We start from the raw sequence: 27899 nt of genomic DNA, 5'->3' as shown, positions 1-27899 counted from the left end.
AGAGAACTTCCTGAGATGTATCTTTTCTTCTTAGGACCTCCAAAGGGGAGCGTAGCAACAAATAGCCCAGAGCTGCAGGTCTGGGATGCTCAGGGTATCCAGCATCTGACTCACGTGCAGGGCTTCTTTGGGGGTGAGGGTGAAGAGCTTTGGGGTCAAAGTGATGCTCCCTCCCACTGCACGGTGTTGCTACATTGCTGCCCTCACTGCTCTGGTTTGTAGGGTGTTGCTTTCACAGTTCCTATGAGGACACACAAAATGGAAGCTCCTTTCCCAGCTGTGCAGCAGTAAAGGCAGAGCAGGTGCTGCCTAACCAGGCAGTGTGCTCAACGAGGCACGTGGTGGTTCTTCAGCTTGCAGGCAAGCCGTTGGTTCCTGCTGTAGGTGCTCACCGTGCAGAGACCCGACTGTAGGTAACAGGAGGGGAAAAGCTGGCCTGGTCTTGTTATGAAGAAGCTGTGTTGTAATATGATGAAAGAGAGACTGTCTCCACAATTAATATATCAAGTGTTTGATTACGTGATCCTCTCTTTTGCTGAGTAAATAATTGTTCTCTATCTTAACTTTTGAGTGTTTTTGGCCTTAACAGTCTCAGGAAGCAAGATCTGTTAAGGCAATCTATGTGTTCAGAGAATGATTGCTACTTTCTCCGTGTCCTCTTGTAGCAGATTTTTTTAATTATTATTATTCAGTCATTTTGTCCACTGCTGATAAGTTGAACTTTTGCAAATCATTTTGCCTGTGGAGAAAAAAATGGTGTCAGCAGGCACATTCCTTTCACTCAGCAGCAGGAGCAAAATTAGACCTCGATTGTGCCGGTACATAATCAGTTTTTTTGTCTGATGGAATCAGTCCAAGAGATGCTGGACTCATTACAGCAGACACCGAGATGCTGTGAAAGCCAACAGGCTCTTTGTTGCTGTATGACAGTGATGCTTTTTCAAAGAGCCTTCTTCCTTTGGGTCATTCCCATCGGGCTTTGGAGAAACCTATGTTGACCATTTTGCATGAGACCTTCCTTCTCTCCCATCAAAAAAAAAACCCAACGACACATATTATGAATCAGACCAGGAGGGCATATGACTGTTAACAAGGGTGGATAGTGATAGGACTAGAGGGAATGGTTTTAAACTGAGACAGGGGAGGTTTAGGTTGGAGGAAGTTTTTCAGACAGAGGGTGGTGACGCACTGAACAGGTTGCCCAAGGAGGCTGTGGATGCCCCATCCCTGCAGGCATTCAAGGCCAGGCTGGATGTGGCTCTGGGCAGCCTGGTCTGCTGGTTGGCGACCCTGCACATAGCAGGGGGTTGGAACGGGATGAGCATTGTGGTCCTTTTCAACTCAGTCCATTCTATGACTCTATGAAATTGCTGAGGATAATGTGAGTTCCGCCAATTAGTATGGGACCTCTAGGTTGGGCATTCTGTCCACAGCCCAATAGGATGTGGGGTTTACACTCGTGCTTCCCTGCTTCACTGCCTTCCTGGGAAGCCCCACTCTGCTCAGTGCAGGCAGATTGCAGTTGCACCAGCAGGCAGCCATGCACACACCGCTCTGAGCTCGATTCTTCCCCTTGGGGACTGCAGGCACCCGCGTTGGGAGCTGGCAGCATTAGTAAGCTGCTCAAGATGAGGAAAGTTTATGGCAGAAAATTCCCAGTAACGGGATTTCTCATGCTCCCCTTCTCATATTCAGAAGCTTTCCACATAATAAAAGGGAAATTTCACACCTTTCATTTGTTATTGAGCTGGTAAATAGAAAGTCTGGCGAGTAAACAAAAAGGAGGCATATACTCCCTATTTTTAGAGGAGTTATTATTTCTGGGCAGTCTGGGACCTTGAGAAGATACTCAGACCATTCACAGTTGACACATATTTCTCACTTTTCCAGAGTCCTTTGTAGTTTCTCAGTCCATTAATAGACTTTCTTACCAATAAAGCCATTTTGATACTCCCCTGTTTTAATTGACTGTTTCCCTCAAGGTAAGGCAGCTTATTCACATTTATTTCATCACTCACACACATTACTGGTACAGTTTCTCCTTTTTACTCTATGACAGTGAATGCACTGTGCCTGCCCCCATTGTCCCACATGCAGCAGGATGGGCACACAGGGCAGGGGCTCGAGGAACGCTGCTCACAGCTGAAGTGATGAGACAGGACTGGAGCCTGCAGGCAGGGATGGCTGCTTGTCCTCTTGGAGGTCCTCCTCAGCACTGGAACGGTCAACAGCTGCAGTTTCTTCTCTAACCTGTATTGTGACAGATTCCTGTTCAGCTGTAATCGGTTGCAAAGCCAAGGTGTGATTTTGCAGATCTCCTTCCCACCCCTCAGTCCTCCACGCTGTCCTCTTCCATCTCTTTTTCCATGTCTGAGCATCCAGCCTGGATAGAGCCAGATGAAAAACTCCAGCACCACGGCCTTCACGTCTGGTCATAAACCACTGGTGAGGACTCAGTGATGAGTTTCACAGTCACCCTGTGCTCGTGTTTCCACACTGTGAGTGATGTTTCTCTGGCTGGTGTGTGGCAGTGTTATCTTAAGCAGCATCAGATGCCAATCTTTGGCCAAGATGCCGGACATCAGCAGTTTCTCCCCAGCAGCCCATTTCTTACACTCTCAAAGAAGGAATTCAGATTATTTCTGACATGATTTGCTGTTGACAAATCCCTAGTGACAGTTACTCATCTCGGTGTTATCTTCCAGGCACTCAGTAATTAGCAGACTGCTTGTTGCAAAGCCTTTCTTGGAAATTAAGCTGTCTGGGCCATACCTTTCCGGCTCCTCCTCCCACCCCCTGTTCTCAAGGCAGCAATTGGATTTTCATTGCAGAGCTTTCTTGTGCCTGATTCCCCACCACTTTTCTCAGTGGCTCTTTCAGTCTCAAGCTTATTCAGGCCCCTCCAGTGTGAACATATATATATTCTTCTAAGCTCAGTTATTCCCACTGGTGTGAATTGCTTTTGACATCTGAGGGAGGGTCAGGTCTTTTGGTAAATTACGGTGTACCAGAGCAATTAAAGAGTTTGTCTCTTCTGCACAGAATATTATTCATATGGCAAATTGGCTGAGTTGTAAACCCCAAGCAAAATATATGATCTCTCTAATTAACTGCAAAGAAAGTGTTGGTATTATGGAGTACCAGCAGTAAAGTGAGAGTAACCAAAAAATCGAGTTCAGGTGTGCTTTTGTTGCCCCAGTCTACGACTGTTTACGAGGGTGGATAGTGATAGGACATGGGAAAATGGTTTTAAACTGAGAAAGGAGAGGTTTAGGTTGGATATTAGGAGGAGGTTTTTTACCCAGAGGGTGGTGACGCACTGAACAGGTTGCCCAAGGAGGCTGTGGGTGCCCCATCCCTGGAGGCATTCGAGGCCAGGCTGGATGTGGCTCTGGGCAGCCTGATCTGCTGGTTGGCGACCCTGCACATAGCAGGGGGTTGGAACTGTATGAGCATTGTGCTCCTTTTCAACCCAGGCCATTCTAGGATTCTAGGTTGTCTTTGCACTATCCATGTAGGGTTTTTCACCTCACTCCACTCTGCTGCTGTTTTTCTTTTCAAAAATGTGGTTGTTAACAATGTCAAGGCCAATTCACTGGCAAGTTCCCTATATCCTCCTCATTGCCTTAGCCTCATTTGAGGCTGCCGTATCCTTTTGTCTTTAATAACAGAGATTATTATTATATTATTAAGAGACTAACAATCATTCCAACTTTTCATGAAGCCTAAAGGCTGTGTATTTGTGCCTTCTGCCTCCACAGAGGTCTCCTGTATTTTGGATAATATGACTCTAACGTTGTTCCCGAATTTCTTTAGTGTCACCATTATTTAGCACATCTACAATTGTATTTTTCTTCGGACCAGACAGTTCATGTATCAGAAGAAGAAAGAAAAATAAATCCTGCCTTAAAAAAAAATAATAAAAAAATCCTATTGAATTTCATATAGTCAACCTAGAATGAGTTTATTTTAAGCCATTTTCTGCTGCATTGATGTGAACCTTGAAGATACAAAACCCATATTTCCTACTAAGTGTTTCCTAGGCAAACACAGTGATAGCTGCAGTGCTGGTGGTGTTTGGCTCGTTAGGGTTAAGCCAGGTTGGTCCCAAATGCCAAAAGTAAATATTTGCCTCGTAGATATTCATCTGCATTCTTGCTACACTTCTGACTTGAGTGTTAGTGAGGGAAGGTATAGTCAGATCTGTGAGTCATTTAAAAGTGTTACTTGGCTTAATAATTCCTGATGTCCTAATTTTGGATCTATCCAAAACATCCAGTTTGCTGTTGTATTCGAATTTGTTGGTCAAAAAAAATTAAGACAAAGAATGAGTAACAAATCAGTTTCGGCTTCTCTTTACTCTACTCCTTGCCATCAGGACATGGTGGTTAGAAGATTCAGAGTCTCTAGGAAGACCGTTGGCCCTCTCCTGTGCAGTGGTTCTCTTGTATACACCTAGCAATTGGTGGATCTTATGGAGCTTTGAGTCTGAGACCTTTGCATTGCTCATACTCACCTTTTCTCTTTGACACACTCCGTCTAACCCAGAGGAGTTCTATCCTGGATCAAAACAAGGGTGTGTAGGCAGCACGAAGATGTCCTGACTGTGAAGGCACCAACTCAAATAGGAACATTCATGTCAAATGATCCAGAGAAATGAATGAGAAACATCTTCCCTGGTTGTGGAGTTTGTGCCACGTCAGACAGTCACACAGAGCATATCCGTACGTATCCAGCCACGTTTTGCTAATCCTCCATTCCTGCTCTTTCCCAGAGTCCCAGACAGCTTTGTTTCTGAGAATTGGTAATTAGCAGCTTATTCCTTTTCGCCATATTATTGAGGGTGATTGCCACAACCCATCTCAAAACGTCGTGGTCCTTGGGATGTCACTTAGATTGGGGCTGATGCTTCTTAGTGCCTCCTTGAAAAGGAATTTTGATAGTTGTACTTTTTCCCCTTTTGCTGAAGGAGGAAATTAGCAGTTTATGGCTACTCTAAGGACCTTCTTGATTTTCTTTTCGAATCAAGAAGGGCTTCTCAGAAGAAAAAAAGTATTATCTATGTCTGATATGTAATCAGTTTCTGTCAGACTGGAATTCAACAATGTATACTTGCTGATTACATCTAACTCAGAAAAGTGCCCTACTCCCAGTCATCTCAGAGCTCTTTGTATGCCAATGCATATATGTTCTTGTAGCACATACGTGCATGGTAGTATCATCCCTAAGAGCTGATGTATCCGAAGCCGTGTCAGTGTGTGATCCCATGGGCACTATGCTATGCTGTGCATGTCCAGGCTGAGTGTGGTTAGCATGCTGGGTGTGCAAGGAAAGGATGATGTTGCTGACATTATAGCAGGGAGGAAAATGCCCAACTACCTCTCTCCCTTAGTATTTTAAAGAAAGACTTCCTGTAATGGTTGAGGGAACTGGGCTTGTTTAGCTTGGAGAAGAGAAGGCTCCAGGGAGACCTCATTGTGGCCTTCCACTACTTGAAGGGAGCGTATAAACAGGAGGGGGAGTGGCTGTTTGTGAGGGTGGACAGTGATAGGACAAGGGGGAATGGTTTTAAACTGAGACAGGGGAGGTTTAGGTTGGAGATGAGGAGGAAGTTTTTCCCCCAGAGGGTGGTGACGCACTGAACAGGTTGCCCAAGGAGGCTGTGGATGCCCCATCCCTGCAGGCATTCAAGGCCAGGCTGGATGTGGCTCTGGGCAGCCTGGTCTGCTGGTTGGCGACCCTGCACATAGCAGGGGTTGGAACTGGATGGGCATTGTGGTCCTTTTCAACCCAGGTCATTTTAGGATTCTATTCTATGATTTCACTTACAAATGCTACATATGCAATCTAATTTCTTCTTTCTCGTTGAAAAAAATAAATACGCATGCATATATGTATTTTTATATGTACTTTCTTTTGTGCCTGCTTGCTGTGTATCTCTATGCTATAGTTGTGCTCACTTTTCTCTCTCTACAAAAAAGTTTCTAACTCTGGTCAGTAATTTTAGCTAATCATTGCTAGCAGCAGAACACCAAGAAGCACAGGCATACATGTTGTATTACTATAAATGGTTGTATAAGAATACAGAGACTTCACCCCTTTCCCCATTTCTTCAGTGCAGAGGCCATGTAAACATTAGAGAATCTATGCAGAAAAGAGCAGAGGAAAGCACAGAACAGCAGTTCATTAGTGTAGCAGAAATGCTGTCATGGCTTGAAGCAATGATTGAGCACCTGGTTGAAGGCAGGGCCAACCCAGGGGAGCTCAGGTGCATGCAATGATCCAGGATCCACCCCTTCCCAGCCCTATTTAAGGGTTGGCAGTGGTGATGAGGGTCTCTCATTGGAGATCTCTGCATGCCTGAGACCTTCTGAAGGTAAGCTGCTTCTTTCTTTTGTTTCTGTGCACATGGCTGTTGTATTTGAGTGAACCCCTAGTTACTGCAGCCTGGGACCTTGCTGCTCTGCTGTCATTGCTGTGCTTTCCACTGCATTACAATTAGTTCTGCTACTTCTACTGAGACTTGCTTTGTTATGGGGTTATTATTAGTCTGAATTCAAATGCTCAAGACATATGGAACAGTTTGGCCTTTCCACTATAAGCAAATGAGCTGAGTCTGTGGTGGTGGTGGGCCTCTGTGATTCTATGGTGTCCAGAAGTATGTCAGTAGTTGTAAATGGGATGAGTGTGGCCAGTAAGAATGGGAAAGTAGAAATTACCAGAATACAACTTGTGAAACCCTATTTTAGAGATCGAATTTTGCTTGGATGAGGACTCACGTTGTCCATGTTTCTTTCAGAACTGATTCATGTGGTCTCAGGTCCTGCAGTGAAGTGTCTCTCTTTGAGCTGGAGGCAGTCACAGTGTTAGCAATTATGGGAAATAAACACAGTCCAGGCAAGAACGTGGCTGCACGCCTGACCTCAAGTTTGTGCAAAACCTCCAAAGGAAAACTTAAGTGATGAAGTTACAGGAACAGGAGGGCAACTACAGCATTGTCTTGCTGAATACCAATGGTGTTAAGAGTTGGTAGGAATAACTAAGGAAATAGTATGGATTTGATGTATGGGAGATGTGCAGTATCCACTTATATGTGTTTTATAGATCTATGCTTATGTCTCAAACAGCATGTTTGGGTATGTCTAGCAAGCACCTGAAGTGACTGGCTCAGAAAGAAGCAGCAGCGGTGTCTCATTGAAAGAGAAGCGTCACTCTGAAGAGAGGGGTTCCTCAAAAGTAGCTCCCCTTTGGATGCCTGAGGTGAATGATGGAGGGAGCACTTTGGAGTTGAGTTGTTGTATTGCTGCTTTCTCTGGTGTCTCTGTCTTCCAGAATTTGTCCACAGGTCAAAAGCAGTGACTCAATCCAGCAAATGGCTCTTTGTTGGGCAGACCTGTTGTGTACACCGCTCAGGGCTGACTTATTTTCCTCTTGGCGGTAGTGATCTTTAATGGATACTGCAGTTTTTAGGACTATCCAGGGTACGTATGGTGACTGCGTTTGCTTTGTTTTATTTTTAGAGAGCCTCACATTTCATTAGAAAGGGCAGCAGAAACATTTTCTGTGGTGCATGTTGTGTTTTGTTTCTCAATTGAATTATGGTATGTTCAAAATCACAAGCAGTGCTGTCATAGCCCCCAGCTCATTAGGTGATCTAATGTGATGTTTTCAGCAGGCTATCTTATCAAAGCAGAGACTGTCTGTGAATTAAAGTGTCACGGAAGCTTTAGAAACTGATTTCTGTGCTGGCTTTGCTTTGTTTTATTATGTTTTGTTGTGGGTTTTTTTTTTCAGGAGTGTTCCAGAAAGACCCATGCCAAGCCATGGGCTAACAGCAAGAGAATAATACCTCTAAGTCCATGTTTTACTAGGTTTAAAGAGAGCATTTGGTTTTGTGCTGTAGTCCTTGTTACTGGAACACGTGTCCTGGGTGATGTTTATGCACGTAGGTATGAGTGTGTTTAGACAAGCAAGAGGAGCAGCTCCTAGGTTGGTATCTCAGCCCAGCAGCCCGCTGAGCCTGAGCTTCACTGTGCCAGTGCATGTGGCTGGGCAGTGCCAAAGCGGTAGTTGTGATAAGATCCTTTCTAAACAAAAAGAGCTGTTCAAACTCCATTTACTGGAGATGGAAAACAACTGACTGACATCGTCTAAACCCAGTTTTCAGAAAGAGATGCCTATGTTTCTCTCTGACTCAATGTATGGGTATTAAAACGTCCTTAAAGCATTGGGGGGGTCAAGGTGGTTGTTTTAGTTGCTTCTTTCCATTATAATCTTTAAAATATTAAAGGCCGCTGTTCTCTATCATTTTTCATTCTGACACAGAGCAAAGACTGGTCTCAAAGCATGGCATTTTCTTGGATGGGAGCTGTTGTCTTCTGGGCAGGCCCATTAATTAGGTGCTATCTCGGAGTTACAGCAGCCTTCACTGCAGCCTCTCAGAAAGCCAGCTAAGTGGCGTCACAAAGTTTTCTTTGTCCTTAAGAAAATGCAATTACATTAAGAAATTGCTCTGAGGAGTTAAACAGCAGTGAAATCTCGAGGTGATGATTTCTTCCCTTTCTGTAAATGCCACGGTGGTAAGAATTAATTAGCGGGGACATTCCAGGAGTATGGAGATAATTGAACTATTCCATGCGAACCTAATCTAACCTTGGGGAGGGGAGCTGGGGTAGGACGTTGATGGGGCTGACTCTGCTTTGTGTCACCATAGTTGAATGGATCAAGGAGCTGCAATTGGGAAACAGAGATTTGGGAGAGCAGCAGAGATAGAAGCTGGGCTGTGTGTAGAGAGGAGCTGTAGCTCTGCTCTGTCTGGCTGAACTTGGACTTGGACACTTGTTTGCCTTTTGGACTGGGAAATGCCTTCAGCCCCTCTTGTCCCTTCTGCTTTTTTTTCTTTCAGCATATCAGTATTCTGAGCTATCAGTAAGCAATTGCTTTGGTATTCAGCTGCCAGGGCTGTGGAGCACTGGGGAGGAGACGGGCGCATGGACTGGTTCTGATGGAGTCACCCTGCAGTGTACCGGATAGGTTTTAGCACTGATGCATTAAATTGCTATTAGAAACATCTGCTGGGCTGCTTTGGCCCTTGTTACATGAGATGCCCTCGGTTGCTCCTGTCCAGAGCTCTCCATCATTCCCCAGTGCTCTGCCATCTCCATCAGCCTCTCCTGTTCTGCTCCAGGACCCCCATAATATCCTGCAGGTTCCCTCTGCAGGCAGTGCGCTGCTGGGGGCACTCTCAGACCTGAGTATTTTCATTCTTTTCTCTAGCTTGATGCCAGGGCACCATAGGCAGCAATCACCCAGGTGTCACTGAGTGAAGGCTTGGGATGGGGTAGGCAGAGATGTAGCTGCATCAGGAAAAATAAAACTTGAAAGTATCAATATTCTGAGGCTGGAAGTAGCAATGAGTCCTGAATTTCCAGTGAAGGCACCAAACAGCTTTGCCACAGTAAAACAACAAAATAAAAATACTGAAATTTGGACTAAATCAGCATGCCTGTGGGATGGTTTTTATCTTTCGTCTTATAAAACCATGTCAGAAGCCTTCATTTGCAATGCCATTCTCTCTCCTATCCAAGGGTTTTTTGTCCATTGCATTACCTCCAAGTACAGTTAGTACAGCAGATGGCATCTGGGTGCTTTGGCAGGTGTGGAGGAGGATTTCTGTGTCTCCTTCTGAAGTGTTTTGCTATATAAATAAGCTCTGTGTAACTGCTGGGACCCAGGTACGGTACATCCTGGGCAGCACCCTAAATATCAGGCCAGAATTAGTCTGTAGCCTGGACTCAGTGAGTGCAAAGTGAAGTGGCATAAAGGGAGGAGGTTGGGAGCATTGGCATGCAGCGCATGCCATGGTCAGCACAGCCCAGATGCTCAGTGTGGCAGGAGGGGAAGGGATCATCAAAGCATCCTGAAACAGGGAAGTCCAAATGTATTTGGGTATTTGCTGAGGTTGTTCAGCCATGTAAAGAACTTGTCTCTCCCTGCTTTATGTGATATTTTGGTCTGTTTTTTGGTAACGTGTGGATGTAATGAAGTGTAAGTCATTTAAGCCTTCATCCACTTTAAATAACCCAGGTGGAAACTACTATTTGTAACTGAGAAAGCTGCAAATAGAAAGTTGAGAAGAAGGGATACGAATGGTACTGTTGCAAGTGAGATATCATAGAATGGCCTGGGTTGAAAAGGACTACAAAGATCATCTCATTTCAACCCCCTGCTATGTGCAGGGTCGCCAACCAGCAGCCCAGGCTGCCCAGAGCCACATCCAGCCTGGCCTTGAATGCCTGCAGGGATGGGGCATCCACAGCCTCCTTGGGCAACCTGTTCAGTGCGTCACCACCCTCACAAACAGCCATTCCCCCTCCTGTTTATACGCTCCCTTCAAGTACTGGAAGGCCACAGTGAGGTCTCCCTGGAGCGTTCTCTGAGCTAAACAAGCCCAGTTCCCTCAACCTTTCCTCAAAGGAGAGGTGCTCCAACCCTCTGATCATCTTAGTGGCCCTCCTCCAGACTTGTTCCAATATGAAGGGTGCAGGGTGTCACCTGGCCACTTCTCAAGGAGCTTTGTTAACCAGAGTGGGAAAGTGATTCATGGGCTGTGTCCATAAGATCTGCTGCTGCAGTTAAATATCTTCAGTGCTCAGCAGTGCGATTCCTGTTGGGAGAGAAGCTTCAGGCTGCTCTCATGAGCTACAGGCACCAAACCCATTATTTCTCCACCTCTTCCAATTGATGTGCTGCCATCTGAGATTTACAAAACACAGGGCAAGTGATTCAGAGTAGATGCACCCAAGGGTGGTTGCTGTGTTGTGCTCATGTTGCAGAGAGCATCTTCTGCTCCTGCATTCTTCATCAGCCCAGAACGATCTGAGAGAGAGGCAGCTGTCTTGGCTGAGAATGAGCTTTCTTTAGCAAACAAGTTCTGCTCTAATAAATTCCCTTTTGGAGCCCATCCCACAGGGCTGTCTCTGAGCTGTTCTCTTCTGGCACTCATGTTTCACCTACTTATTTTCTTATGTTTTCTTTTAAGCTTGCTAGCATTTGTCTTTGCATCCTGCAAGGCGCGTGCCTCCAGTTCAGAGCCTGTTCCCTCTTGTTTTCCATGGCTGTAACAGCGTCCAAGGCTGAGCCGACTCCAGGACTTAAATTCCTGACCTCTGCATTTGGAGTGTTGACCTTGGCTGTGTAAGAAATAGGGCCAGTTCAGTCAGCTTCAGCACAGCTGTGGTTTGTGTTATGTCTCAGCCTCTGCAGGAGATGAAGGCCCCAAGGTACCAATGTACAGTGGCTGCGTGCTGGGATGTTTGCCCATGGGTTGGCCCAGAGGCTCCCAGGGACAGAGACAGTCATGATGCGGAAATAAATGAATTTATATTCTTCCTGGTAATTCCTTGCTACAGATCAACCACACAAAACCCTATTTGGTTGTATAGTGCCCTTGTTCACAAGAGAAATAAAATACATGGGTGGAAAAACTGATATCGGATTCAGGCCAAATAAAGGTTGTTGCAAACATTGTCCAGAGCAGCAGTAAAATTTTTTCTCTGGGTTATTTTAAGTCCATACATTTGTTTTATGTTCACATTTCTATATTTTCTGCTCTCCTCAGTACATCTATTTACCTCCCCTGTCCAGGTGAGAAATGCTTTTTATTGCAAAACATTGTGCAGAAATCTCCCCCGGGTGTTCCTGGATGTACTCTGCTCCTCACGTGGTTCATCTGCTCTCTGCCTCTTCTTCCTGTGTGTTTTTCAATTTCATCCCCATTGTGCTTTGTATCTGAGGCAGCAGCATTCTCTGTGCTTCTGAGGAACCCCCAGCCCTGGAGATGGCAGTGGGATGGCGGTGCTGGGCAGGCCATCACCAGGGAGCTCATGCTCTGTGGGGATGGGGGTGACCCTGGGGGGCTGAGCTGCCTCAGGATGGATGTGTCTGATGGTGCGGCTGTAGCCATGGGACCACCACATCTGCAGCTGGCTGGCTTTGGTGGGCTCTGGCTTCCGTGCCTCAAGCTGGGAAAACTGCAGAGAGCTCTGGGAGCAGCTGGAGAGATGAGGCACAGTGTTTAAAATGCACGGTTAAATCATTTAGTCAGGGCTGCTGCCCTCAGTGTCACTGCCTGTTTGTGTCAGTGACTTATGTCAATAATTCAGGCTGATGCGAAGAAAAAGTGAATCTGTTGCTTCCTTTCTGTAGCAGGCATATATTTGTTTCTACTAGTCCTCCTGTTACAGTCTGTCTTCCACCCACCTTGAATTTGCCCTCATGCATATCTCACTTGTTTGTTCCCACTTCTCCTTTCTTCCCTGCATATTTGAGCACCCTTACAGGATATGGCACTTCGACACTGAGGACATGTTTATAAAGTGCAATCCAGTCACTTCTTTATCTTTGCTTTGAGAAGCTGTCTTTCTCCTTCTGGTAGGCTGCTTCCTTGATCAGATTGTTTTCTGGCTTGCCACTTTTCCAATGGCCTTCTAAACACGTAGGTAGCAGCAGTGCATGCCAGCTCAGCGCTGTGCTCAACTCCTTCCCACTGTGGGAGCTCACAGTGAGCTGCTGCTGTGTGACCATGTCTCCATTTCCTCAGTGTGATCTGTGCTTTTCAGAGGCACTTGGAGGTGCTCACTGTGGCAGCTTTATCAGCACTGTTGGCCCAGATCAGCCATGACTGCTGGTGCCATCCCTTCTTGCTCCAGGTGTGCCCACCAGCTGTGTGAGCTCTGACTGCAGTGCTATGCAGGGTTAGGATGTATATCTAACAGGGAATCCCTGATTTCTACCTGCCCTGCCTTGGGAGACTTGAATTGCTCATCCTTCCTAATTTAGTCAAGAAAATAAAATACATGAACTGGATGTATTGTGTATGTAATTTTTGGAGTAGTCCAAAAACAAGCAGAAGATGTTGTAATGAAATGGATTTTTTTTTAGTCACGTGGACAACTGAATTATGATTATGGAGACAGGTTCACTGCCAGAGATCTTTAAATTGAGCAGAGGTGTTTTCTGAAAAAGTCTGTGTCTTCCAACCCAGAACTGATTTACAGGCCTGACACCAAAATACTGGAGTTCAGTTCTGAAGTCATGAAGATGTGCAGCAGCTTCTTCTACTGGCCTCTTCTGTTGGGTGAGCCATGGGATCTGAGTATCTCCAGTCATTCTGTACACTCAAGGGGTCTTAATGTATTTCTCTGAGACTGAGACATGGGTAGGAGCATGCCTTGTAGAGCTCAGTAGGTCTCCTACTGAACTCTCCCATAGGTGCCTTGGATGCAGCTTTATGAATGGCATATCGCCTCTGCCCATGCTGAGCCTCACTGAGTAGTTCACATGCAATCCATTCTTAGGTGTAAATGCCTCTGTATCATTCATTTCCTCTTTGTCAATATTAAGTGATGTATCAGTGATTAAGTTCAGCTCAGGCATTATTGCATCGTCATTAATCATGCCTACATCTGTCATAGATGTCATTAGAAAGAACCCATCGCAGCTATTTTTATACCCCATTTAATTTTCATGCGGGCATTGCATTTTAATTCTTGTGATGTATCTTCACACTGATAAAAGTTTGTCATTCACCGAGGAGGATCTGTTAGCCAAAGCACAAATAGAAGCCCTACAGCTGCCATGGGGTTTCTGTGGGAACTGGACTGTAATGCCTCCATACATGTCTGACATGGAAAGGGATCACCCTGCGGGCAGAATTACTGCCCTGGACAATTCTAATTTGTTGGATGTTAAACAGAAAGAGTTGATTCTGGCTGCTACGTGACATTAAATTAGCAGCAAATTGCTCTGTAAGTTTTCATTATAAAGTACATGCTGCTGTGAAGGATTTGCAGCTTTGGTCCCAAACTTTTGTTTGTATGCCGTTGCGTGAAGGACAATGGCAGAACTTAGACAGAAATCTCTTCCTTCAAGTCACAAAGATCCATTTATTTGTCTTACCTGACCTTTCAAATCATTTCCCATTATCCAAGAGCCAGGTGTGAGGCACTTTCCAGAAGGCACTTGTTGAGATGCATTGAGATCTTATATTAAAGCTGCATGGTGTTCCCAGCAAATACAAAGCAAAGTTACATTTGTGGAGCTTTTCCTCAGCTGTGTGAAGCACTGCAGCACTCCTGGCTTTGATGGAGCAATATCAGTGCTTAAATGTAGCTCCTGTGAGAGTGAGTTCCGAAATGTGGTGATAATTCCAATGGGAAGAATTTATATTCATGGATAGTTAAGGCTGGAAAAAAAAACCTTCATCACCGTCTGCATAAAAGTTCACTTGACAAATCTTGTTTTAAAAACTGTTCCACTGTGCGCCATCAAATGAATCTGTGGCTGATGAGTTGCACTGAAACACGGAGGCTTTGCTCACTGTGCCCACCTCAGTGAGCTGCAGCCATCCTCCTGATAACTGAATGCACAATCACTCAGGTACGTCTCAGAGGCAACTCTGTATTTTTGGGGCTTATCCAGTGTGCTGGAGTCATTTTTCCTACTCCATGGCCTGATCCAGACCCAGCGTCACCTCCGTGCTCCAAGCTGTTGGGGGTATTTAATCACAGAGGCAGAATCACAGAATCACCAAGGCTGGAAAAGACCTTCAAGATCACCCAGTCCAACCGTGAACAGAACAGAAACGTCCCTTGCCTGAATTGGTTTCCTTGCATAGCACCCATGTGCTGTGTCAGCCTGAAGTCCAATTCTCTCACTGTGACAGAAGCTTCCCTAGGGTTCTCTCCACCACAAGCATCTTAGGCAGTGTCGTGCTGTTGGCATCAGCTGGAGTTGGCTGTTCCTTGCCCCGAATTCAGTCCCTCAGGCTATATAGGCAGCAAGGCCAAAGGCTCACTAGCAATCTGCAGCAGGACTGCTGCTTTGCCATGCCAAGGGTTTTTGGTGAATTCTTGGTGCTTCTTGCATTGCACTACCAGCTTTTTCTTTCTCTACCAAAAGCAATCTGTTCTTTTGAATGGCTTTTTATTTTTACTTTACTGTTCCTTATATCATGAGGCTGGAGAAGAAGCAGTGTTCCCTGCACCAAGAGGAGTTCATTCTGAGGTCCTGAGCGAGAACTAAGTGCACAAGCAGAAACTCCCTTAGATGTGGCATTTGAGAGCAGTATTTTTGGCTAGGCTGTCTTTAGTGCAGACTGCAGCTCCCACTGTGGGTGTTGCAGTGAGTTATCATCTTTTTGGAAAGCATAAGCTTCTTGTTGTGTTCTGCTAATGAGGAGAGCATGTCTTGGGACATGTGGGTACTGCTGTGGTCTTGCCCCACCATTGCATCCTGTGGAGCCTCTGGTTCTGCAGCCTCCCCTGCCTGTCTCCTAGAAGCTAATCCAGGCTCTAGTCCATAGGATGCAGTGGTCCTTCACACATGGCCTCTTCCCAGTGATGGGTTACTGGCCATGGTGGGGATGGGTCAACATTTGGACTTGATTATTTTAGAGGTCTTTTCTAATGTTATTCATTCTATGATTTCTGGTGACCAGTTAATTTATATGTAGAAGTCACATTTCTTTCCTTTCCCTACATTTAATAGCATGAAGATGAATCAGTAACATCCATGCATCTTCTATGCCAAAGCATGACCCAGCAGGTAGTGACTTTGCGGATGCCCCATCCCTGCAGGCATTCAAGGCCAGGCTGGATGTGGCTCTGGGCAGCCTGGGCTGCTGGTTGGCGACCCTGCACATAGCAGGGGGTTGGAACTGGATGAGCACTGTGCTCCTTTGCAACCCAGGCCATTCTAGGATTCTGTGAATTTTGTCTGTTGCTGACATTCCTGGCAGAGAGCAGAGTGGGCACAAGTGTGCTCATGGGCAGTTGTTCTATTACAACAAAGGGACTGTGAACTGCTCGGCTGTAAGGCTGATGCAGGGGCAGGGAGGGAGTTGGACTGAAAATAAACAGAAAATAAGCAAATAGTGCAGGAAATGAAGAGAGACTCTGAGGCTGGTGCTGAAATAATAACAGTTCCAGCATTTAATCAGGTAGTTATGTTTCCATTTTCTGTAAAGTCACATGGAATCTCAAGTTTCTCCCCAGCCGAGGAGCTTGTGTTCGCTGATTACATATCCAGGAGACCATGAAGAGATTTGAGCAGGGAAACAATGTAGTTTTAGCAGCAGGGAAGGGGATTTTATCTACAGCAGTTCGGGTAGGGGTGGTCTGGTGGAATGAGATGTGACAAGCCCGTACAGAAATGCCACAGAGAGCTGTTCTGATCAGGCTCCTTTCAAGTCCAGTCTTGGGTTCGTCTCCATCTCATTCCTTCCAGTACTTGAAGGGAACGTGTAAACAGGAGGGGGAACGGCTGTTTGTGAGGGTGGATAGTGATAGGACAAGGGGGAATGGTTTTAAACTGAGATGGGGGGGTTTAGGTTGGATATGAGGAGGAAGTTTTTCCCCCAGAGGGTGGTGACGCACTGAACAGGTTGCCCAAGGAGGCTGTGGATGCCCCATCCCTGCAGGCATTCAAGGCCAGGCTGGATGTGGCTCTGGGCAGCCTGGGCTGCTGGTTGTTGGCACATAGCAGGGGGTTGGAACTGGATGGGCATTGTGGTCCTTTTCAACCCAGGCCATTCTAGGATGATTCTATGACCTTCTGTAATCTAACCTTATGTGCACATAGAAGAGGCGCATAGAGGAGCTGCCAAGGAACTGGTGAAGCCTGTGCCTTTTAGTGAGGGTGTGGGACCCTTGCTGGGTGCTTCCTTTGTGTAGTCTTATACAATGAAAAAGGTTGCCGTGGTATTCTTCAAGATTTATTTTTTCAGACATATTACCATTTTTATTTCCTAAGATATAAGGAATAGCAGCACAGCCCATAAAGATCATCGGCAGAGTCGATTCTGTTGAAAGGTTGTGCATTATAGCAGCTCCTGGGCTTTTTAAAGAGACTCATAGTTATTCAACATTTCCTTCTCACCAGAGCTGGTCAATTAAAGCAAAATAAAAATGATGTGCAGATATGTGGGCAGATTAATGCTGTAGCTTAACTCCTGAGTTATTTCTTGTTTGTTTACTCATTTGAATATTTTTCACTTGCAAAAGTTCCACGTGTTTTAGCACAAATAGTGGATCTTGTTGAGCTGCCGTGCAATATTTGCTGCTTGCTCTGCAAATGTATTGTGCTGTCAAGGAGCCAAATCAGGACAGAGGCGTCAGCCGGGAGAATCCCAGCAACTGTCTGCGACCAGCAGGTGCAATTTGAACTGCAAAACCAGACTTATCAGATTGCTGTGAGTGATGAGTAGGCTTCCACAGATGGAAATCATGCAAGGCACTCACTAGTATGCACTGCTGCATCTAGTGCAAAAAGAAGAAAAAAAGAAAGATAAAGTTTACACCAAAGCGTGCCTAATCCATCTATCTTTATGGTCCCTTTGAACCTAAAGCTGTTCCGTGATTCTATAAGAATGATGCTGAATGGTAACATATGGCTTTGGCTCCTGCCTCTGTTACAAGCCAGGGGAGGACCTCAGCCCTCTACTGGATTTTCTACCCTGACTGTTTCTATCCCCAGGCACAGAGTGGGGTTTCAGCCTCCCGGCTCTTTAGAGCACTGTAACAAATGCTGTTCCCATATCTACCAAGCCTTGCTAGTGTTCCTCCCCCTATGGAGAAGTGCCATGACCACGATTCCTTTCCATCCAGCATCTTCTTGGCAATTGCTTTGGGTTCCCTGATGCCTCCGGGGAGTCGTGGCTCACCAAAACCCAAAGCCCAGCTGTGCTGTGCATCCCCACGAGATGCATCCCCTGCACCTCTGGCTGGAAGACAGGCCAAGCATGGGAAATCTGAGCGCTGTTTTCTTGCTGATTTTACCCTGTTACATCCCATGGCATGTCAGACAGGATTCTTGTGACACTGTAGTATCAGTGTAGCTTCCCCACCAGGCTGTTTTAGTATGCTGAAAGGAGTACAGAACAGTGCCTACGCGTGCTTTGTGCCTCCCATCACTTCTGCAGCAGTCACTGAATGCCAGCATGGTGTGCATCACCTGATGTATGCTGTCAGCTGTCCTGGAGCAGAAAAATTGCAGGTATTTTGCTGTGAGAATCTGTTGTTAGACCTTCCACACAAGTGCTCGAGCACTCAGTGCTTTTTTCCAAAGAAAACCACTGTTGTTTTTAACCAAAATCAGCTAAAAACTGCTTAAAAACTGATGAGCTTTGGCTTTCTTTAAGGAAAGTCAGTTTTTCATTCAGATGTGTGTTTTTGCTGCGCGCTGCCAAATGAAACTGCTGTGTAACATTCATCTTACAACAGAAAAAGAAGGCTGGGGATACATCCACCAGCTCATTTCTCTGGAAGGAGGGGCAGTTCAAGAGCTTCCCCAGCAGGTTTGATCGGTCTGACCCTTTGTCCATGGGTAGGGCTGATAAATGTAGCAGCGTAACCTGAAATAAATGAGTCTTGCTCACTCAGGGGCTGCAGTACCATCTTCAGCTTCCTCCTCCTGGGATCACCATGATGGTGGTGCATGGCAGCCGTGCTGCTGCACAAGCATCCTGCCCCACGTTGTTGGCAGTGGGGGAGGAGCCGGGGCATTGGCTCCGTGTGCGCAGCATTTCAGCTCCTTGTTTTGTTTCCTTATGTATTTGTTAACTTTTTCCCAGGTTTGAATGTTGATGGGTTTCTTATTTTAAAACGTACCTGTTTTCTGATATTACAGATAGAATCATAGAGTCTTTAAGGCTGGAAAAGACCTGTGTGATCACCCAGGACAGCCTTCAGCACATCCCCTCCATGCCCACTGAGCATGTCCTTATTCACATGTTCTGGTAAAGTAATCAGAGTCATAGAATAGAATCATAGAATCGTTTGAGGGACCATTAAAGGTCTTTGGTCCAAGTCCCTGCTGAATGAGCAGGGGAATAATAATCCTGAAGTCATTCTGCCACAGACAATGGTTGTTCCTTTTTCTTGTCCATTTTGCTTTCAAATAAATATTGATGGTTTTGGGGTAGTCTGGCAACAAGGAAGGGATTTCTGAAAACGACTCCAAATGGATTTCTGGGACAAAGACAGAAGTCCAGCAAGAGCCCTGGGCAGATCCTTAGCTGACATCAGAAGCTGGAGGTGCTTCTTATGGAAGGAATGTCTTCTAGGGACCTATTTTCATACAGAAACTGCAATAGATGTGGATTCTTAAAAATTTGCTGGTAGTTTAGGGTTTCTTTGTTTGTTTTATCAGATGCCAGTGGTATATTGTAAAGAAATGATTGATAAAGATACAAGGGAGTGTCCTATCACTGTCCACCCTCACAAACAGCCATTCCCCCTCCTGTTTATACACTCCCTTCAAGTACTGGAAGGCCACAGTGAGGTCTCCCTGGAGCGTTCTCTGAGCTAAACAAGCCCAGTTCCATCAACCTTTCCTCATAGGAGAGGTGCTCCAGCCCTCTGATCACTGAGATAAGGAAAGACACCTCGTTAGCAATGTTCCACGTGACTGCAGCAATCCCAAGGTAAAATACCTTGCCTCACTGGGGCAGAGGAGTGCTCTTTGTCTGGTCTGGAATTTGGGTTTTGGCATCTGCTGATGGTGAGTGCAGTGCATTTACAACTGGGCTTTGCTGAGCACCGTTCTCAGTGCCAGCACACACCAGGGGCTGTGCTGAGTGCAGTCCTGAACTCCATTCCCAAAGCAGGGCTGCCTCTGCCCCTTGGCGTCAGTCTGACAGCTTGCCCTTGGGCCAAGTGGTTTGAAAAGCTTAGATGGTGCCACATCTGGAAAGCAAATTTCCATGCAGATGGTGCTCCCCTCAGCGTGCCATGGGTCAGTGCATGCGCACAGGGCTGGTTGGTGAATGCACAGCTCCAGGTTGGCTTTGTGGTTCTGTTTCCATTTACATGTAGGAGTGCAAATGATTATTTTTTGTTTCTATTTCCAAACGTAACAGTTTCATTTCACTGGAAGAAATCCATTACCTGAGGTTGTAATATCCATCTCCTAGCTTTGGCTGGAAAACTACCGTTGCCTTTGTCACTGGGATTGCAACCACTGTGTGCCCTAAAGCTCTCTGACCATCCGGTCTGCCCTTCTCAGGGTCTGAGCCGTCAGGTTTCACTCCATCACCTCCACATCAAACTCCATAGCTAAGTAAAACCACAGGGTTGACTATAGGAAATACTCCAGAAATACATTAATTCAGATCAAATTCATTCCAATGTTCTGCCTGATTAATGGGCAGACTGTGATCTGTCAGACCCGCGCTGTAAGTTTTCTATTGCATCAATGAAGTGTTTTCATTTTTCATCCATCTTGTCAGCATTTTTAGGATCTCTCATCTTCACAAAATACAGCCCACACTTTATTTCTTCATTTATCTGGGTAACGGTGCACTTGCTTCCTGCAGGCCTGCATGGAAACAAAGGGAATATTATGTCAAATAATCCCAATTCTGCTCCACACTGGTTTGCTTTAAACTGTAAAGCTATTTGTTGTTTATAGGTATTATCTTTTTTTTTTTTTTTCCAACTGGGTTCATATTTGATTTGTATCTACCCAGAAAAATACAGTGTTGGTTTAGCTTATAAAAGTTACACACTGGGTTCCAAGATACTCCATTATTCAGCTGCTTCTGGAAGTTGTTGGAGGCATTTTCATGGAGATGATGCCCTGCCTGTTTAAAGGGATAACAACAGCTGTAAATCACTTACGAGTTATAAAGGCTGAATAATTTACCTGTCTAGTCTTGCAGAGTGCTTCCACCGTTCTCATATCTGAGAGCATTTTTGCACGCTACCAAGGAAAGACTGAAAGGTCTGAAGGCTGGAAAAGTCAGAAGTGCATTGGCTTGTGTGGGCTTTGCAGGACCTGTGGCAAAGGCAGTGCTGGTGGGCAGGTGGTGCTGCTGCTTCTTCCTCTGCTTCCTGTAAAACCAGCCTTGGGGTTTGGTGGCTTCTCCATTGGGAGTTTGGTGGCTTCTCAATGGTTGGAGCCCTGCAGGCAGAGCTGCCTCCCAGCCGTGCTCCTCGTTGCATGCCCTGCCATCAGGGAGTTCAGGGGATAGTTGGTTTTAGCAGAGCTGTGTCAAGAGCAGCCTCATGGTCCCAGCTGAGTACCTACACAAATCTCTTAGAAGGCAGCTCTGCTGGGGCAGGTTTGCTCTCTTGCCCTTGCCACCAGACCAGCTGCTTTTCCGTGGTTGGCATGAGACTGAGTTGAATTTATTTTTTGGTATTGTTTTCTACCGTGTTAAATAAAACCAAGTTGGGACCTGGAAAGCTTAAAGCACCATTTCATTTTAGCTTTCAATTGCGTATGAAAATAATCCTCAGAACAGCTAGAGGTTCCTGCAAAGAACAGCTGGAGGATGGAGTGATGTGGGAATAACGACTGCGGGGGGTGGGGGGGGGCCTGGAAATCGTGTAAGGCTGTGCCAGCATCGTAATGAGCCCCGCAGTGCAGATGAATAGAGTGATCTCTCCCCAGCATGTCTCTGCATCCAGCCATGTGCTGGAGGCTGTGGCTCAGCCCTGCTGGCTCTGCTCCTGCGCTGACTCCACTCGTGCCTCTGCTCTCCAGTGCAAAGTATGGCAGCGGGTTGCCCAGATGGCTGCAGTGCTCAGGTGTGGTGTCTGAAGAAATAGCTCTTGTTCCTTCTCCTAAAGCTCCAGTGCTGTGCTGGGGCTCTTTCTTTCTGTTGGCTCCTAATGCTGCCATCCATTTGGAGCACTAATGAACCCTGAGCTGTTTGCAGAGAAATACCCGGAACGGCTCCAGAATCTCCTTCCTGAGACTCCATTAGATTGAACTTCATTAAAAACTGGCTTTTCCTGTGTGAACGATGGGTTTCCCATTACATGATTTGTATTACCAATTTAGTCCACGTGTCACCGTTCTCCTGAGCAGGCTTTCTTCAGTGAGCATCCCTTTTTTGACTAGGTGTGATTCCAGCTTACACACTTAACAAAACAGCACTGATTGAGTTCCCAGTGCCTTCCAGCCTCAGCAGTGAGCCTGCAGAGCCTGCAGGAGCACAGCTCTGCCCTGGAGGGCTGTGGAGCTGTAAATCTAACGTGAGTGCATAGGCTTCCTCTCTGCTTAGCTTCAGAGCAAAGGCTATTGGAGAAAGGTAAAAGCCGTGCAACCATCTGGATAGCCATTATCTATGATATACCAGCTCTCTTTGTCTATATAAGCAGGTTTCAGTTAGCAGACTTCCATGTGTCTTGTGCTGATATATTTACACGCATGTATTAGTGAATCATTTTTTTTTTTGGTATAAAAGCAGAAAAGCCCCATTGCCAACAGCACAATGTGTAACATCTACTTTGTAATCCATAAAATACTTGCTGACGTGGTCTGGAAGACAGAATGCTGCCTCTGTTGGAAGTCAAAGAAATGCCACAGACTTTTCCTGAGAGTAATCTTCAGAGCCTGGGAATAATATGTCAAAAGCACCAGCAGAGATGGAGGCAAAATGGAAATAAATAAAAAGAAATTGACTGCTTAGCTCAGCCGTCCTTACTGGGCAGGATGCAAATGCTGTCAATAACTGAAGAGAAAAAGGAAGTAAAAGGGCTGCCTTTTTAGACCACAGTGATTCTCATTTTGTGCTGCACACCCCTCGGGGAATAAAGTAGATGACAATATGTTTCAATCAGAAATTGGAAATGGCACTTCCTTAAATTGTCTCAGCTCTGCAGGCATTTCAATCTCTGCCCCGGGTGGGCTGCCTGGCAATGAGGGACGTGGGCCAGGTGGAGTCTGAGCTGAACGCTGTTCGTCTCCATCACCATGATGTCCCCACTCATTGCAGGGGAGTTGGACTAGATGGCCTTCAAAGGTCCCTTCCAGCCTCCATGACTATGAGCACATACTGGCTGGTATTTATCTGGTATATGAGAAGTGGAATGGTGTGTTTTCTCCTGAACAAACCTTGCTGTATGGACTGCAGTACAATCCACACTGTGAAGGGCAGCTGTCCGGTTAAAAGCAAACCAGCATCCTTGCTGCCACGTCTCTTGATAGCTGGGGAGCCTTCGTTTTCCATTTTGTAATCCTTAAGACTTGAAAGTACTTAGGATAAAAAAATTCATTAAACTTTAATATAAAACCCGTTTTAACTTCAGACTGTTTGCTTCCCAAAGATAATTGTTCAAGAGAATGAAGTGTGCTCCCCACACGGCTTTTCCGTATATTTTTCACAAACTAATACTGGAATTACGAAAGATAGGGATAAGCACAGCAAAGTAAATTAAATCAAAATGCTGAAGCCTTGGGGAAGAGCTAATGCAAATGAATTGAACACATACAAGCTCCAAACAGAGACAGGATAAGTTTCCTTCTGAGCATCGTTATTCTGGGGCGATGCCCAGGACATTCCCACCTTTGCGAGCTGCAAAGTCACCATCTTAGAAAACCAAAAAGACATACAAATAAACTGTTAGCACAGGCTACTGTCATATATTGTAGTTTTTACCATTCCTTTCCTTTTCCATTAAAGTTATTACCTGTAAAAATGTACCTCTGAAATGAATAACCAAAGGTAATTTTCTGTCATCTGTTCAGGAATAGATGGAGAGTCTGTATTTTAAAGACTGGTTTGACCTTAAAGGCACGGGAAACTTTATTTAAAAGCTTTTTATAAGGGTAAAGTATCTTATGAGTAAATAAACCAGGGGAAAGAGAAGGAGAGAGCTGAATGCCAATATGCTGAAAGTCATTAGAGCAGAGCTGCCGCGGACAGGTGAATGGAATAATTGTTCATTGAATAAGGTGCATCCAGTGGGAGTAGCAAAACAAACAAAAGGAGATGGCTTTATGAAGAGTTGTGGGCAAATTTCAAATGTTCAAACATAAAAGAAGTTCCAAAAGCAAAAGGAGAAAATTATAGCAAAACAATCCATTAAAATGTATTCCACACATCACACGCACACAGTTCCTGCCCCAAACTCTCCAGTGCCTTCTGTGCGCTTCTCTCTCTCCCCAGGCCTGCCTGGGGATGCCGAGGCGGGTGGAGGTCTTTGGTTGGAGATTCTGACCAAAGAATGGAGAGAAAAGAGAAGAATTTGGAGAAGAGAAGGCTCCAGGGAGATCTCATTGCAGCCTTCCACTACTTGAAGGGAGCGTGTAAACAGGAGGGGGAACGGCTGTTTGTGAGGGTGGACAGTGATAGGACAAGGGGGAATGGTTTTAAAGTGAGACAGGGGAGGTTTAGGTTGGAGATGAGGAGGAAGTTTTTCCCCCAGAGGGTGGTGACGCACTGAACAGGTTGCCCAAGGAGGCTGTGGATGCCCCATCCCTGCAGGCATTCAAGGCCAGGCTGGATGTGGCTCTGGGCAGCCTGGTCTGCTGGTTGGCGACCCTGCACATAGCAGGGGGTTGGAACTGGATGAGCGTTGTGGTCCTTTGCAACCCAGGCCATTCTAGGATTCTTCCACCACCCTTATGCTGCACATTTTTTTACAGCCTAATTTGTGTCTGGCTTGAAGTTGATGAAAATTGTACCTGCTTGGACGAGAATATTATGGTGTTGGCTGTGGGTGTAAAGTTAATATGTCTGAAGAGCTGATGGATTCGGAAATCAGTATTATTACCACTAATTGGGAGGAAAACTTGGAGAGCGTAATTCTCCATGAGGAGAAATGGCTGGGCAATTGTAAATACAGCGAATTTGAGTAGCAATCCCTCTGAGATCTGTAATGTATCAAGATTTAGAAGATGTCTGGAAGGAAGGACTAATTGTAAGGCAGGTCACTAGAGGAAAATACAAGGAAAGCTGTGAAAGGCAGATGAGGCTTCAGTAGCCAAATAGCTCTCCCTTACAAGGAAGTTGAGATCTGTCACATCTTCTGCTTCTAAAATAGCTCTTATCTTTAAGCCAACAATTCCCTTCAAAGCCACTGCCATGGGAGACTATTAGTGAAGCTGGATAAGGTGCAGGAATTGTGCGGTGAGGGCAGATGAAGCACTACTGGGTCGTGCTGAAATGGCAGGTGTCAGGCTGCAGACAGACAGTAACGGCATTTCTGACAATTTGATCGTCTTTCGTATTCTTCATTCCGTGCCTGGGCACAAAGAATAGTCACTCTCCAATGAAATTTTCTGATGACACAAAATTGGGGGATATTATCAATGGAAAGAAGGCTTGCAGTACTTAAGATTTGCAATTTGTGGTCTTCTGTTTGCTGCTATCTGTGGCTGTACTACAGCCCATGTGCCAGGTAAGCTTCTGTCCTGAATATTTTACAAAGCCACGTGGTATTTGATGTACAAAGAGGAAGAGTCAGGTCAGGTTGGGGTTGATGAGATTGTGAATTGGTGGCTCCCACATCACTATCTTCTTCATTGGTTTGTGGAGTCTCAGTCGGGGTGATTGTCCTCAGAGAGGTTAATCTGCCACTTCTTCACCCCATGCCATCAGGCCCTGTCTGCTGTCACTGCTTCTGCCTCTCTGCTTGCTGTGCTCCCAAATCTTGGTAGTCCCCCCACACTCATCTCATATGCAGCTCTAGATGATGTCACAAGACCAGTGATGATTGCTGTGATCAGCTACAAACACGGTAGCGGGAGGCCACGAGCTATAAGCAATGCTGTCTGAAATGGCAGTCTCCAAAGTTCAGCTTTATTTCTGTGTTTATCTGGATGTCTTCTCTAAGCAAGAGTCAGTGAGCAGCAGTACACGTGTGAGTGTTGTTTCTCAATTACATGAGCTGAGGGAACCTGCTTACAGCTTCCATTAGGCAGGGAATTAAATATCAAGAGGCTGAAGGTTACTGGTGTCTCTGGTGGAGATACCAATCAGTGAGAAACCTGAGGACACGATGCTCTTGGAGAGATAACCGTAAGAGAGCTCTTCCTGGAGGGAGCACAGCATGGACTGTGTGCAGACCATTCTTATAGGGAATTTTAGATGTTATGCCTCTCAGACCTTTTAACATGGATGCAAAGATTCTGTGTACTTTCCTGGCATGGGAAGCTTTCAGGGTTTCTTCTTTCTAAAGAGCTGAAAGTGGGCTGTGTTTTTTAAAGAGGCAGAATGTCTTGTTAGTGTTTGGCATCCAGTCGCAAACATGAGCACAATTCTTGTGTGTGTTACCTGTTCTAAATAGTTGTGCCAACATCAGTCTGTGCAGATTGCTCTTTTGCAATGATTAAGTTATCAAAAGGTAAATGAGAGTGAAGTTAGGCTTTTGCATACACTGCATGTTGTCCATGTTTGGGTATTCTGCTGGAATCTCAAGTCTGAAAATCTTAATTATTTAAAATGCAGTTTAATTAAAGTCATGAGAAGTTGACCCATTCTATGCTTACTGCAATACCAAACCTACCACCTGAGTAGATAGACATTATGATTATATGGCTGTACTGGAGCCTGTGGGCAGCTGCTGGGATACTGAGCTTCTCCATGGACCCAGCGGCAAGGTTGGGTCTGTCACTGAGCACAGAAGTGCTGCTCGGGACCCCACATCAGGGTTGCTTTTACCTTGTGTACTTTGTCTCCACCACGTGAAGGTTTTTCCCTTCTTTTCTTCCTCTTCCTCTTGCAGAAGGCCCCATGACTTGGAGTTTGGGGATCCTCTGTGAGGCAGAAGGCTGAGCCTCCTGGGCTGCATGTGTCTGTCCCGAGGGAAGCAACAGTGCCTGAGGGCTGGCTTTGGTTTCTCTTTAGGTATTCTGTAGAAAACACCAATGAGCAGAAATGCCAATAAGCAGAACGTGTTGACTTGGAGGAAGTTTTTCCCCCAGAGGGTTGTGACGCACTGAACAGGTTGCCCAAGGAGGCTGTGGATGCCCCATCCCTGGAGACATTCAAGGCCAGGCTGGATGTGGCTCTGGGCAGCCTGGTCTGCTGGTTGGTGGCACGTAGCAGGGGGTTGGAACAGGATGAGCATTGTGGTCCTTTGCAACCCAGACCATACTATGACACAGCCCCTGCTCTCTCCCCTGCAGACCCCCCTGCCGTGGAGCCGACCTTCCTGGAGATCCGGCAGGGCCAAGGCCGGAGCATCACCATGAGCTGCCGGGTGCTGCGGGCCTACCCGACGCGGGTGCTGACCTACGAGTGGCGGCTGGGCAGCAAGCTGCTGCGCACGGGCCAGTTTGACCTGCAGGACTCCACCGAGTACACTGTCAGCAGCCTCTCCCGTGACAGCTACGGTGTCTACAACTGCAACATCATCAATGAAGCAGGGGCCGGCCGCTGTAGCTTCCTCGTCACAGGTAGGCCGGGCGGCATCTCGGTGCTCGGGGACGTGGTGGATGCTGCAGCTTTGGGTGTCACTGGGTGATGCTACATCATCTGGAGTGTTGCCCAAGATCTGTCTTTCAAAGCAAGTTTATGGCTTGAAGCGTAAAGGTTTGGGTTCTGGGGAGGTGACAAAACAGGAGATGCAGCTTCTTTCAGTGGTTCAAGGATAAAGTTTTTTACATGCGAAATGCAGACGTCCTTCTTCCACAGACAGCTGTCCATATGCTTTTGGAAGAGTCATTGAGAGAGCCATCAGGTAGCAAACTTCTTCCTGTTGAAGTTTGGAATAAGGCTTGAATTTCCTTTTCTCTGTTGGTATGCTCAGCAAGTTCGGAAACCAGGGCAGGGAGACTGCTATCTCGAGCAACTGCAAGCAGCCTATGTACAGAGTGGTGTGGAAATGTGTTCCTTTTCTCAAGAGGCAAAAGGTATTCGGGTCATCTAATACACAAGATCACAGACTCAGGGTAGACGTGCAACCCCTGCCACGATCTACCCATGCCCTGGATTTAGACATACTTTATATGGCATTTATCTTCAGCATCCCCTATAGGATCTAAATATTTAATAGGGCTTTTAGAGACACAAGTCTTGGTTCTTCTTCTGTAGGACGTTAGTTACTATGAGTTGCTGACTCAGCTGCCTAATCCTGCAAACACTCCTGCATGCTGCAGACACTGTG

At 46.0% G+C, this 27899-nt stretch overlaps 1 protein-coding gene across 2 annotated transcripts in view; it reads left to right on the top strand.

The window, feature by feature from the left end:
• MDGA2 (MAM domain containing glycosylphosphatidylinositol anchor 2) overlaps positions 1-27899 on the top strand; it is a 362730-nt gene that overhangs the window by 247294 nt on the left and 87537 nt on the right. For both annotated transcript variants that reach the window (XR_005860157.2, XM_025150963.3), the window contains exon 9: positions 26920-27189. Coding sequence is in view for 1 of the 2 variants with exons in the window: in XM_025150963.3 (XP_025006731.1) it covers positions 26920-27189 (270 nt within the window). In the remaining variant the exon portion in view is untranslated. The remainder of the gene's footprint in view (positions 1-26919; positions 27190-27899) is intronic.

The sequence above is a fragment of the Gallus gallus genome, chromosome 5, assembly GCF_016699485.2.
Source record: "Gallus gallus isolate bGalGal1 chromosome 5, bGalGal1.mat.broiler.GRCg7b, whole genome shotgun sequence".
NCBI classification, from domain to species: Eukaryota; Metazoa; Chordata; class Aves; order Galliformes; family Phasianidae; genus Gallus; species Gallus gallus.
Note: the sequence above shows the minus strand (reverse complement) of the source record. Positions and strands in the feature narration are given on the sequence as shown.